This window comes from Callorhinchus milii, unplaced genomic scaffold (assembly GCF_018977255.1).
Source record: "Callorhinchus milii isolate IMCB2004 unplaced genomic scaffold, IMCB_Cmil_1.0 Scaffold31, whole genome shotgun sequence".
In the NCBI taxonomy this organism is placed as follows: Eukaryota; Metazoa; Chordata; class Chondrichthyes; order Chimaeriformes; family Callorhinchidae; genus Callorhinchus; species Callorhinchus milii.
Window position 1 is genome coordinate 42,389 of NW_024704772.1, and position 14,174 is coordinate 56,562.

A 14,174-nucleotide genomic window follows, 5' to 3' on the forward strand; every position below is an offset into this window, starting at 1 on the left:
GGGCACTTGCCACAAAGCACTTAATTCCTCTACACTTGTTAATAATAATAATAATCCTTGCATTTGATATAGCGCTTTTCACGTCTTTGAGACATCCCAAAGCGCTTCACAGAGTATACTGTAAAGTGAATTGACTGTATATTTGTGGGCGAACGCGGCAGCCAATTGCGCACAGCAATGTCCCACAAACAGTCGTGGATTGAAAATGATCAATTTATTATTGTTTTTGATTTTGGAGGGAATATTATTAGGCTCTGTGTGGAGTAAGGAAACTTGCCCAAGGTTTCGCCTGGAATTGAACTCAGGTCTCTCACTTGCAAAGCAAGTGCTCTAACCACTGAGCTACAGGACTCCACACCTCTCTCAGCCAGTCCGTAAGTTTCCATGTTTGTGAGGACAATAATAATCATCCTTGCATTTAACACAGCACTTTATCACGTCTTCGAGGCTTCTCAAAGCTCTTCACACAATATACTGTAAAGTGAATTGACTGTATATGTTGTTGGTGAAACGCGGCAGCCAATTGTGCACAGCAACGTCCCACAAACGGCAGTTGATTGAATGATTAAATTACTTTTTTTTTAAAAAAAGGTATTATTAGCCCGGAAAAGTTACCCGCCAATCAACTAACAACCGGGTTCCTAGTTACTACTAGGTAAACAGAGGCGTGTGCGTGTGGTAAGGAAACTTGCCCAATGTTTCGCCCTGCCCGGGAATCAAACCCAGGTCCTCTCACTTGCGAGGCGAGGGCTTTAACCACTGAACTGCAGGACTCGACAAAGAGAGAAACTGCCCATCAGCTCCTTTTCCGGATGTAACACCCATACCTCAGCCAAGACACAAGTATCAGCAAAGTCTCTGCTGCCCTTGAACAACATATCATCCTGTATCCCCTCTGGCCGTGTGTGTAACATCGATGGGGTTTCACAAACAAAATCAGTCTACATCACTGGACAACAGGGAAAAAAGATAAAGGCAGAAAACAATCCCGAAATCCCACACACTGTCCTCTGACCATTTGATGCTTAATCTGTGATTCCTTTTTACAAGCTTCTGCTCACATCTTAATTCACTTCACCTCATAAGATAATGTCGACCACAACAACTTGTATTTATATAGTGCCCTTCGTACCTGGAGCGGTTAACAGTGGTGGAATCTGACCCCAAGAGGGAGGAGGGGAGGCGACGATCAAAAAGAAAGGATTTTAGGCAAGATTTGAAAGTGGGGAGGGACGGGACAAGGCGTAGGGATTGGGGGAGAGAGTTCTTGAGTTTCAGGGCGTAGTGACAGAAAGCACAGCAGCTGACAGTGGAGCAGAAGGGATGAGGGAAGAACAAGAAGCCAGGGGCAGCGGGTGGTGGCGTTGGGGGGTCAGCAGGTCGGGAAGATAGGGAGGTGCGAGGGATCTTGTCCGCTCCATTCTGTACCTATTATCAGTGAAACACGTAACCACGAGAGATAGATCACAGTCGCGTGACGTTACCAGGAACACGATTCTCCTGCCAGGAGGGATCGATCTGATCCAGTGAAGTGCAGCATTAAAGAGAGGGAGAGAGAGAGAGAGACATTGGAGAGAGTGAGAGAGAGAGACCGAGAGAGAGACAACTGCATCCATATTTACTCTATTAATGTAGCTTTTCAGAACTTGCAGAATTTATCACATTTTGAAATTAGTTTTTAACTTTAATGCCTGTTTTCTCGAAAGAACCGATAGTGAAACAGAAAATGTCAGAAATGAGCAAATGTTCTGAATCGCTGCCGACGCCGTCTCTGAGCTAAACTCAGGCTGATTCCCTCACAACATCCTGTGTGACAGCTCCGCCGCACAATGTGGGCAGATAATAATAACCCTCATATTTGATACAGTGCTTTATCACGTCTTCAAGATGTCTCAAAGCGCATCACAGGATAGACTGTAAAGTGTAGTGACTATATTTTGTAGGCGAAACGTGGCAGCCAATTACGCAAAGTAGCGTCCCACAAACAGTCGTGGATTGAGTGACCAAATTTTTTTTTTTTAATGCGATTATTACCCTTGGAAAGCAATCCACCAATCGACTAATAATCGGGTTCCTACTTACTGCTGTGTAAACAGAGGCACGTAGAATAAGGAAACATGCCCAGAAATTGAGCCCGGGTCCTCTTGCTTGCGAGGCGAGTGCACTAACCACTAAACTACAGGACTCCCTGCCCTCAGCACAGCTCAGAGTGAGAGTGACCGCTCAGCACTGCTACCGCAATCAGTACTTACAACAAGGACACTTTCCACTGGAGCAACAGTGGGTGTGGGAGCTTCCACAGCCTCTCACAGCCACAAAGAGACATTCCCCCTTGACAACACCGCTACAGACAGGCAGTGAGTGGGTAACACCAGGCACCACCCTGAAATAAACTTCCCCAAACTGCTGTAAAGAGACAGAGGAGCTGAACCGACTACAGTTCCACTCTACACAGAACCAAGCAAACTAATTAATTACTGGCAAAAACAGTTGCTTTACCGTCATGCTCAGATCTGCCACTTTCTCCACCAAAAAGGCCCTTTTGCCAACTGGGAGGAAACGCAGGTAAATTCTGCTCTGAGACCAGCTGAGGACCTCTCCCCCTTCCTCTTCCTGTCCCTCTTCCTGGTCCAGGCACCAATCAGCTGTGAGAGGCTCAGCTTCAGCCACAAGTGACGAGAGGACCTTTCCTTCCTTTAACCCTGAGTCTTTCTCTCACTTAAAGGGGCAGATTCTGCTTAACTCAACTTATACAGTCACTACACTTTACAGCGTATCCTGTGAAGGGCTTTGAGATGTCTCAAAGACATGATAAGGCGCTGTATTAAATGCAAGGGTTATTATTGTTACCGTAGCTCGGAAGCTACTGGAGTTTTGGCTCGGACTTGCCCGGGCTGGTGTTAGGGGTTTAGTGGACACTTCTTGACCCTCCAAAATGGCAACTGCAATCGACCGGTTGGAGACCCCTGGGTGTCAACCACATTGTGAGGTCAAGACACACAAAACAGAGACACAGACGGAGACACACAGACAGACACAGGCAGACAGAGGTACACACACAAAGTACGTGGCAGAGAATTAGAGAGGCAGACAGAGACCCATCATCTGCACTGTTTGCATATCCGCTCCATGACCAAGTGTTACATCAAATACAAGGATTATTATCAGATAAGCTTCTCATGCTCTTTACAACGCTAGAAAAAAATCACTGGCGAGGGGAGAAATCGGGTGCGGTAGTGCTTTGTGGTATTTGAAGGTCAGAACAATGATTCTGAAGTCAATAATAATAATAATAATAATCCTTGCATTTGATATAGCGCTTTTCACGTCGGGAGGACGTCCCAAAGCGCTTCACAGAACACACTGTAAAGTGAATTGACTGTATATTTGTGGGCGAACGCGGCAGCCAATTGCGCACAGCAATGTCCCACAAACAGTCGTAGATTGAAAATGATCAATTTATTATTGTTTTTGGTTTTGGAGGGATTATTATTAGGCTCTGTGTGGGGTAAGGAAACTTGCCCAAGGTTTCGCCCTCTGCCTGGAATTGAACTCAGATCTCTCGCTTGCAAAGCGAGTGCTCTAACCACTGAGCTACAGGACTCAATCCACTGGCCAACAGGGAGGCAGGGAGATTGATGAAGATGAAGATGGGGGAGGTGGAGCAGTGCGTAGAGAGGAAGGGGTTAAAAAGGACCATATAAAAGAATCCCAAGTGGGAAGTCGAGGTGACAAAGGATAAATGATGGTTTGCGTTGCCTTTTGGATGTGGGAAATTGCCACACGGTATCTGGAGATGGAGAAATGCAGCTTTAGTCAAAGACTGGTTGTTGGACTTCAAGGAAACAATAAAACAAGCATGTATTTACATTTTGGGATATATTTTGATGAGGATGGAATATAGGTCAGGAAACCAGAAGGAAAACTCCACATTTCTTTGACCCAGTAGCAGGTAAGGTAGGTAGAGAACTCTCTTGGGCTAATTGCAAAGGTCCAGACAGATATGTCCAGCTCGGGCCGGTGCAAGGCCAAGTCGTGGGATCACAATGGGGCAATGTCACCTTGACATGATGTCGACACCGACTTCACAATTACCTGCCACCGTGTGAGGCTGTTGGTGATTAACTGGCCTCATCTCCGTGAGCTGCTGCTGGAGAGACTACATCGAGAAGACACTTGTGTTTCAAACCAAGATCAGGTCAATGAGAAGATGGCCGACTGGAAGAATTACATCAACACTATACTGAAGGACAAGAACGTGGAGGATGCTGCCATTGTGGGACACGCTGATAACAAGTCTGTCTGGGCATCCAAGCCAGGGGGAGTGCTGGCTGCCATCTCCCCTCAGGAGGTCAGCATGTTAACAGGACAGGATCGCAAGGCTTTCTTACAAACTGGCATTACCATCGGCGGTAAGAAGTGCTCCGTCATCAGGGACAATCTGATGATCAACAACGATGGGGTGATGGACGTGAGGATGAAGGGAGGGGTGGGTAAGAGCATCTGCATCGGCAAAACCATCAAGACTATGGTATTTGTGATGGGCAAGAAGGGGATCCATGGAGGAATTCTCAACAAGAAGGTGCATGAGATGGGCAATTTCCTGAAGCAGAAAGGCATCTAGAGGAGAGAAGGGAATAACAAGGCGTCTAGAGAGAAGGGAATATCTGGAGACCCAAATAAATAATTCAACTTTGAAGAACAAATTAATAATAAATAGCTTCAAATCCAAGCCAGAGTTTGCAGATTCTTTTAAAAGAGACGTGCTGTGTGCGTACACAGTGCAAGGACCCAAGCCAGACCTGCCAGAGGATGTTCCGGAGATGATCCAGAGTCAGGGAGGGGAAATCAGCCATTGTTCTCACTCCTGAAGCACAAAACTCTCTCAGACTCTTAGCCTTTAGGTAATGTTTAGAAATAGTTCTGCTGAAAATTGGATAATTCTTAAATTCAGTCTCAACTTGGAATCTATTTATGCAGTTGTTAGACCAACAATATATCACGGAAGAACAATAATAATCCTTGCATTTGATATAGTGCCTTATCGAGACGTCTCAAAGCACAAAGGATATACTGTAAAGTGGAGTGACTGTATTTTGTTGACTGAAAAGTGGAATAGGCGTTACTGAGCAAATGAAAAGAAACTAAGTTAAAGGAGCCGCAGTTGTAGACAATTCTACATTGTTTCTCCTTTAACTTAGTTTTATCCGTACTTGTCACTTAGCTGCTGATAACAGGCTTCACATATGAAGAGAAACAAAAGAGACTGGGAAGGTCTAGAGAACAGAGAAGGCTGAGTTGCCCTGATCGAGGTATTGAAAATTAGGTAAACAGTGAGACCCTGTTTGCACTAGCGGTGACTAAGTATAGATTTAAAATCATCGAAACACAAAGGGAGAGGTTGGGCAATGTAACTTTTACACAAGAGCACATGAAATGTTCTGCCAAAAATACTGATTGGCTGAAGGAAAATCCATAAAAGCTTTAAGAAAAGAAATAGGCAAGTAGTTAAAAACGAGTTTGAGGAAAAGGCCCGAATGAACAGCTCAAGCATAAAACACAGCACAGGCACAACAAGCTGAACTGCCTTCCTTTGCGTAAAATTCCGTGCCTTTCTGACTCTAATGAAAAGGAAACGTGTTGACAGTTCTCTACTCAAGATGCTATTTGGCGCTGTGATACCTCCCCCCTCAGCTTCCTGACGGCAGTAAACATTAATACTGTAAGTGTGCCCAGCAGATTGCAGCTGTGATAAGTGGCTCTAATAAGTTAACTGTTTCTGGATCAGTTTGTGAATTGTAAAGTTTGTAGCACAAAAAGAGGCCGTTTGATAGCCTCCGCCTTCTACTCTAATCCCATTGCTCAAGTCTTTCCTGCTATTTTTTTTAATATGTTTTTTCCTCAGGTTTTTATCTAACTTCCTTTTGACCAAAATAACTATTTGTGGCAAAGCTTCACACATTCCAACGATAACTTGAACAACTTGTATTTATACCCAGCCTTTCAAACTCAGCAGCATCCCTGAGCACATTGCAACAACATTCACAATTATTTTGGTCGAGGAAACTCTTCTTCTGTTCCCAAGAGAACAAAAGTGTCATTTCCAGGATTAACAAAGATGAAAGAGAGAGAGAGAGATAGACACCACTTACCTTATTGTACTTGTCACTTGGCTGCTGATGGGAATATTTGTTTCGGGTATTCGGGCTCATTTGAATTGAGATTCCTGCATCCATCTGTAAAGAAACAGCGACCAGATAATTACACAATTACACAATTTCCTTTACTTGTCATTTTGCTTTGGATTCTGTCCACCCTCTGCCAGAAGGTACATGTGCCAAAGTTGGCTATAAATTCTCCTCCCACCACAGATAAACACACAACAGCAAATGACATTTACACAGTGCCTTTCACGTCAGGAGGGCATCCCAAGGCCCTGGACAGGTAAGGATTTGCACCCAAGCTCGAGTTTGGGATCAGGAGGTTGGGGGACAAGCGGGTAGGGGCAGGAGGCTGGCCAAAGAGGAAGATATTGAGATGGGCTTTGAAGGAGGCAACGGAGGGGGCGAGGTGGAGGAGCCCTTCAACCCATTTGTTCTCATCCTTGCAGAAACCTTCTTTATCAATTAGGGTTAGCTTAACCCTAACAATCTCCCATTACCAGATCCAGTTGTTTCTAAACTGAAGCCCAACACCCTGGTGTTCCTGGCCACGTATTCAGTTAGTATTTACCTTCTGGATGTACTTGTCCCTGAGCTGCTGAGGGAAGTCCTGGTTTTGTAAGTTTGTGCCTGTTCTGTTTGAGAGTCCGGGGTCAGTCTGCAAATGAACAGCAAACGTGGAAATACTTTACTCGAAAGAGTTTAATCCCAGGGCCTTGGGTTGGGATTGCCTCCCAATTTGAGATGCACTATCTAAATGCAATTTGTTGTTGTTGTTACCTTTAAGATATGTATTAACCTTCATCAGCTGATTGTTCCTCTCAACAGCTTTCTCCACAGAAACTAAAGAAGCTTCAGAAGCTACTGGAGGTTGTGGGACTCGGTAATTAGTACTGGTCAGTAAGTCAGTAAAGAGAGGGTACAACTTTAAGAAATTAAAGGGGTTGTTAGAAAAGTATCTTTACATACAGGCTGTTGAAATGTAGAATTCTCTGTCACAACCCGTTGTTGAAGCAGAGTCGATGAATCCTTTCTAAAGGAAATTTTATGCTTAAAAAGGAAGAATATTAAAGAGTGTGAAGAGGGAGTGGGGGAGAGGGATTAGATAAGTGATTCAATCAGAGAAAACATCAATTCAGACGTAATGGACCTTGTTCTGGTTTGTAACATTCTACGGAAACATCTCCCTCAAAAACACTGGATGTGGTTGCCATTGGTTTCAATGAGAGGCACACACACAGCAGGTGGGTCTAAACTGTAATTACTCACCTTGTCAATCTTTGGGGTCGAGTGAAAATATTCTATATAAGGCATTGATTTTTCTTGCGAGGAGAACTTTGAATTGACCTAAAAGCAAAGACAGCAACAAATTTAAACAAGAATATTGTACATCTTTTTGTAATACTGATGGATAGCCTTGGGACGTCCTCCCAACGTGGAAGGCGCTGTACAAATGTAATTTTGTATTGTATTCTATAGCAAATACAGTAATGAGCCCAATACCTATCCTAGATATGATGATGAGTTTCCACATACCTATCCTAGTTGGGACCCGACACATAATGTAAAAGTAAACAGATATCAAGTCCATATGTGTATGAGTCTCTCTCTCTCACTCACATGCTCTCTAACCTCTTTATTTACCTGGTTCTGATATCCCTGCCAGTTCACACTGTCAATATATTAATCGCTTTGAGACATCTCAAAAACATGATAAAGCAGTATATCAAATACAAGGGTTATTAGTATTATGAAAATTACTATCCACTTGCATCTATATGCATCCAAAATGATCTTAGCCTTCAGGCAATCATCTTAAAATTCAAGATAAGGTGAGGAGGTGCTGACGGGAGCCAAGCAGGAGGGCCTCTGAAGAACTGAAGAAAGTTAGCTGTCATCCAGGACATGATGTCTGGCAGAAAATCCGTCAGGATAGCAGTGGTTCTGGAGTCGAGTGTGGGGGCAGCGAGATAGAGGTGGGTGTCATCCGCATGTGGGAGTAATGTAAAGAGAAGAGAACCGAGGACCTAGCTGGAGGAACACCACATGTAACAGTGCAAGGACTAGAAAACAAGCCGTTAATGGATACAAAGTGCAGATGATGGGAAAGGTAAGAGCCAGGCAAGGACTGGACCAAATACATGCAAGTTCTTTCTCACTAAAGTGGAAATACTGACCTGGTCACTTTTGAGGCTTGACCGACGATATCCGATGGAGGAATTCAGGTCGTCCTGTGCAAACTTTACCCCCACCTAATAAAAATATGGCGTAAGGTTTTAGCAACTTCGTACAAACTGTTTTTTTTAGAACAAAAGCTTCCTCTAATCTTCACTTCAGGATAATCCCATGAAATCTCTTTCTCTCTCTTTCCCTCCCCCACCCCCCCCGTAACACAGGCTCAATAATCCAGGGTTCAAAATGTTTCCAAAAATGTGTTTGGTGAGGCCTCAAATCAGTCAGAAAGTAAATGTTTATTTGAAGGATTTTCAGGTTCCAAATACAGTGAACTCCTGACAATAACACCCTGTCCTACATCAAGCTGTCTATATCCCAAACACCTAATAACCCTTGCATTTGATATAGCGCTTTTCACGTCGGGAGGACGTCCCAAAGCGCTTCACAGAACACACTGTAAAGTGAATTGACTGTATATTTGTGGGCGAACGCGGCAGCCAATTGCGCACAGCAATGTCCCACAAACAGTCGTGGATTGAAAATGACCAATTTATTATTGTTTTTGATTTTGGAGGGAATATTATTAGGCTCTGTGTGGAGTAAGGAAACTTGCCCAAGGTTTCGCCTGGAATTGAACTCAGGTCTCTCACTTGCAAAGCGAGTGCTCTAACCACTGAGCTACAGGACTCCAAATGCAAACTCCTCCCATGCAAACTCTTCTGAACCATTGACCAAACAGAAATACTAACCGTGTTGGGTTTGCGAGTAGATCTGAGATGCGTTTTGAAAGACTTGAAATCTTCTGTTGGCACCGAACCCACCTAAACGAGAAGACACAAAGATGGCCAATGGGTGAATCAGTACATTCAGATCCACCACCTGCCAGAACATACATTCAGTGTAGCTCCCCACAAGCTTCGACCTGCCCCAGGAGACGTGCGATGGCTCTGACCAGGAAAATGAAATGCCAAACGAGCGTTGACTCACCTCTTTCTGTTGATATGTTTGGGAATAAGTTTTGCTGCTTCGCAGCTCCTCGCTGAGCCAGTTGGACATTGTGGACCTTCTCTCTGTTTTACCCACTTTCTCCAACTCCAAGCCTTGGAAAGCCTCAGTCACATGTCTGTTGGCAGGTCGTCAATGACAAACTTTTTATACCAAATTGATTTTAATACATAATTTCCATTTAAACTATCTCCTCCTATCAAGTGCTTTAGACGTTATACAGGACTGGTAATTGTTTGATACAACACTTTTATCATATTGACACGTTTCAAAATGCTTCACATAATGAGTTACTTTACAGCAGATCAGCTGATATTTAGGTAAATGCAGAAGCTATTTCTGTTCCATGTCCCAACTCACAGGAATTTGACACAAAACCCAATTAACCTTCTAACTGCAGTAAATTGGGATATTTAGGTAAAGTAGGAATATTGGCCAGGGCCCTAACTCTGCTTGATAACAACATCCATCTGTCAGAACCTCAGCTTAACCTTCCATCCACAGGAAGTCACCCCCAATACTGTGTTCGACGTCAACCTAGACGCTGAGTTCGAGTCCTGACAACTTTCTACCCCGGAGGCAAAAGTGCAGCTTAGCCACAGGTACAGCTTAGTGCTGTGAAAAGGAATTACTGTTGTGTGTCAGTCACATTGTGGGTCGGTGTTCAGAGGATGTAAAATTACCTGTGCTCATTGAAGGTTTGTCGAAACCTGAAAAAATAATCACAAATCAGACAACTTTGTATTTGGAGATTATTTTGGGCTGTTTCTGACGATAAAACACTGAAAATCTGTTTATATTAAACCAGTGGCTCCCGATGCCTGATTGGCTAAACGAGGTCTTGCTCACACAGTGGCTGATTCTTACTGTAACAAATGACCACTTTTGGTGCCGCCAATATATGGTCATTGCGTTGCCTAAATAGCCCAATATCACCAGTTGTACAGAGTCACTTATCAACACACTGCATTCCTGCACAGCCACACGGCTGCTTAAACCCCATGAACCGAAAGAATGCTGAAAGAGTCAAGAAATGTGTAATTGGACAGAGAGCAGTGGGGGAGACATTGGGACCAGCAATGAGAGAGGAGTTTGTTCATTGAGTGATTGACAATAGGGACAACAGAAACAGCCCGAGAGAGAGAGAGAGACTGTCAGGCTGAGTCAGAGCTACAGTTAGATACACAAACAAGGGGATAAATACACACATTCAGGGACACAGGGAATGTGTTAACCAACGGGATTAATAAACAATAGAATAATAATAGTCCGCGCATTTGATACAGCGCCTTATCACACCATTGAGATGTCTCAAAGCGCTTCATAGAATATACTGTAAAGTGTAGTGACCGTGTATTTTGTTGGATGAAGTCCTAATACCAAGTCGATGGGCCAGGGGCTGGAAATTACTCTTTCTATGTATTTCTTGTGATGAACTGACGTGCGATGGGACATACACCTGAGCCGTATCCCTAACTGGAAGCAAATAAATGGAGTCCAATGTCATCTGGAGAAAACTGGAGCAAAAACCTCAGTGTCTAACCTGCGCTCGTGTCCAAACAAACGTTCCACCTCCTCCCGGCCAGGGCTCCGGGTTCGGCGATGCTGCCCCAGGTGCTTTCGCTCTTGTTCAAACGCCTCTCGGCTTATGATCCGCTTGGGTTTGGGGATATCTGCGAGGACCGAGTAGTCCTTCCGGAAGAGTCCTCGCTGCCTAATGCCTGTGCTTGCTGCGCTGTTCTGCGTGTAACAGCTTGACTCGGATTCGAAGGAGCTCTGCGAGGAGGTCAGGTCTGATCCTGGCTTGAGCCCAATCCCTGCACTGTTCCTGTAGGTGTGCGAGCGGCTCCGGTTCATGCTCCGAGTATCCGCACCTCGGGACGAGAGGGATACGGTTTGATCCAAATCCAATTTCCTCAATTCCAAGGAAAAGTAGCCACTGTCTCCACACGATGGTCGCCCACCCACTCGCTCTCTGACACCTGGGAAAATACAATAGGAACAAACCAGTTTGTGAAGTGACTCAAACTTCACCCAAACAGCAAGTGATAAAAGACCAGAGATACATAGAGATAGGAACCAGAGGAGGCCATTCAGCCCATCAAGCCTGTTTCACCCATTTATTGGATCATGTTAGGTCTTTTAATCCCATTTCCCCACCTGTTCTCTATAACCCTCAACACCCTGAACTTTTCAAGTATTTTTGGTTCAAAACATTCCAATTGATTCTGCACCCTGACATTCCAGTCTATCTCTAAACCTAATGTGGGAAGAAATATTATTTGATTTCTAACCGTTCGCATTCTGATTTCAACATTAAGTGCAAGGATATGGGGAGAGAGTGGGGGAGTGAGACTGATTGAGTAACTTTTCTCCTTCAAGGCCGGTCTCAAGACCTTTCTCTTTGACCGTGCCTTCAGCTCCCCTCTCGACTCTCTACCCCCTCCTCGCTCCCTCCCTTCCCTCCCCCTGACCATTTGCCCCCTCCTCGGGTCCTGACCCAACTGTCCAGCGCCTTGGGACGTCCTCCCGACGTGAAAGGCGCTCTATAAATGAAATCTTGTTGTTGTTGTTGTAGCTCTTCCAAAGAGCCAGCACAGGTACAATGGGCCGAATGGCCTCTTTCTGTGTTGTAATATTCTGCGATTCTATGTAGTGGCTCAGTTTTTTGCTTTTACGTCTCTGAGTAAGAAGCCCGACATCAGGACTTTACACTCATGTAGACTAGGCTGTCACTCCAGTGCAGTGTTTGCGGAGTGTTGTAACATGGGAGGTGCTGTCCTTCAGTTGAGACATTAAACCGAGCCCCGGTCTGTCTGCTATTCAGGTGATCTTATTGCACTATTGAAAAAGAGAGGGAGATTCTTCTAAAATAAACCTAAAGTTACATAAAAATGCAGTTGGTTCTTTCTTTCTCTCTCTCTCTCTCTTTCAGTGTGAAATGATGAAGAGTTCATGAGAACCTTCCCTTCACCACCAGGTAGTTCATACCCTTAAAATCACCTTCTCTTGTTGTCGGAGACTTTCCTTGGGATCCCATGGAGTCCGGTCGCTCCCGCGAGCTCACAGAGGCACTTCTGCTGCGTGTCTGTCCCCAGGTCGGGCTCTCTGAATGCATCTCCCCATTCCGGCTCTCCCCGTCTCGTCTGAAGCCAGGTGACCCCAGTGCAGTTGCCCCTCTCAGTGGGTGTCGTCTCGTGACCGACACCTTACCTGGGTCGGATCCCTATGGAGTTAAGTCACATTTAAACAGACAGGAGTTGATTCACACCAGCAGAGCACAGGCCCCAGCCCCACTCCCCCTCCCCCCTCCCCAGCCCAGCCCCAGCCACACACCCCCCCAGCCCAGCCCCAGCCACACAGCCCCCCGCCCCCCCTCCCCAGCCCAGCCCCAGCCACTCAGCCCCCAGGCACCGCTTACCCAGACAGGAACCACATTCACTGCTTGTTTACCATTGGTCAGGGCTTCCAGGTGAGGGCACTTCCGCAGCTGTTCCTGCCAACTGAGAAACAAACAGCAAAAGAATCCATGTTTGGGAAAAGTTCTCTACTTGTTAACAAGGTGGATTATGCAGCAGATTAAAAGCACGTATGGAGGGAATTACAGGTCCTTTAATTGTGTCATTACCAAGTGCTTAATTACATAATCGTGGTTCATGACCTATAATGTCAAAACATTTAAGAACATTTTGTGCATAAATGAGGGAGACAGTTTGAGTACAGTAGTCGTGATGTGAGGTCTGAACCCAAGGCAAGAGTGCTACCAACTGATCCAAGCTGACACCAGAGCCATAAAACACGTGGGTTTAAACATGGTACATAATAGACCACAATATTTTTGTCTCTGTTGACTACAGTTTGCCACATTGCTAAGTGTGTCACTGAACCACACAGACCAAGTCAATGCTGCTCCCTTTCACCCACATTCTCTGACTTCAAACGCTCTTAAGAACCCCTCTCTTTGACCCCGTCTTTGGTCGACATCCTTAAATTCTCCTTCCTCTCTTTCCTGCTCTCTGCCATCTCAGAGCTTCGAGATATTTATCCTTTGTGAAAGTCACAATACAAGTGCCAGTAGCTCAGCAGTGATATTCACAATTCCAGTCAGATTACTTACAGTAACATAACCCAGTAATCCACAACTAGTTTTGTCTAATAATTCTGTTCCATATCGTAAGCCACTGAGCTGCAGAACAGCTCCCAGTGGCTAACGTTAAGATGTAAGTTGCAGTGAGGAAATCGTGAGGTCACAATAGGGATGATGATTGTTCATGAGCAATAAGTGTGTTTGTCGATATGTGTGAAAAGGTAAACAAATTTACTTTCATGTTTATTCATTCAAAGCAAAAGTTAGCTGATAAAAATGGTGGAAGGAATACATGCTGGAACATAGTTACTGGAAATTCAGGAACCAGAGAAAGACATCCTGCTCTCAAACAATTCCATGGCATTTCCCTCTCTTCTCCCATCCCTATCATTTCACTAAATCCCCAACATATCAATCTCTTTCTATTTTTAAATAATCAATTTCCCATGTCTGGTTTCTGGGACAGTAAATAATAACTTGTTACCACTCTCTGTGAGAAGAAGTTCATCAAATCTTGTCACATTCCTGACCTGTTAATCCTAATTGTAAAGTCGTGTTTAAGGATTTACTCCTGGTGATTGACACAATGGGAGGACTCACTTACTGTTTACTCCTGACTGTATTAATGTTGTTACTGCCCAATGCCACCTGACACTAGATTGAGGAAGGATTAAGATAAACCTCCATCCAGGGCTCTAAGCGTTAGGCAGTGGAATACATTAGCACAAGTGGAGGTAGATTAACTT

General features: G+C 44.7%; 2 protein-coding genes across 2 annotated transcripts in view; one reads left to right on the forward strand and one right to left on the reverse strand.

The window, feature by feature from the left end:
• Positions 1-11,198, reverse strand: part of triobpb (TRIO and F-actin binding protein b) — a 32,833-nt gene extending 21,635 nt beyond the window's left edge. The window contains exons 1-8 of the mRNA XM_042345073.1: positions 10,885-11,198; positions 10,025-10,051; positions 9,324-9,459; positions 9,086-9,157; positions 8,339-8,413; positions 7,431-7,508; positions 6,733-6,819; positions 6,153-6,236 (exon numbers count right to left, since the gene is read on the reverse strand). Of these exons, the coding sequence (XP_042201007.1) occupies positions 6,153-6,236; positions 6,733-6,819; positions 7,431-7,508; positions 8,339-8,413; positions 9,086-9,157; positions 9,324-9,459; positions 10,025-10,051; positions 10,885-11,198 (873 nt within the window). The remainder of the gene's footprint in view (positions 1-6,152; positions 6,237-6,732; positions 6,820-7,430; positions 7,509-8,338; positions 8,414-9,085; positions 9,158-9,323; positions 9,460-10,024; positions 10,052-10,884) is intronic.
• Positions 4,150-4,624, forward strand: LOC103189763 (profilin-3-like). The gene has a single exon (XM_007910267.2). The coding sequence runs from the start codon at positions 4,211-4,213 to the stop codon at positions 4,622-4,624; it is 414 nt and encodes a 137-aa protein (XP_007908458.1). The 5' UTR covers positions 4,150-4,210.
• Positions 11,199-14,174: the final 2,976 nt, after the last annotated feature.

Coding starts and splice junctions, on each gene's coding strand:
- LOC103189763 (XM_007910267.2), top strand. CDS start 4,211: ATGGCCGACTGGAAGAATTACATCAACACTATACTGAAGGACAAGAAC.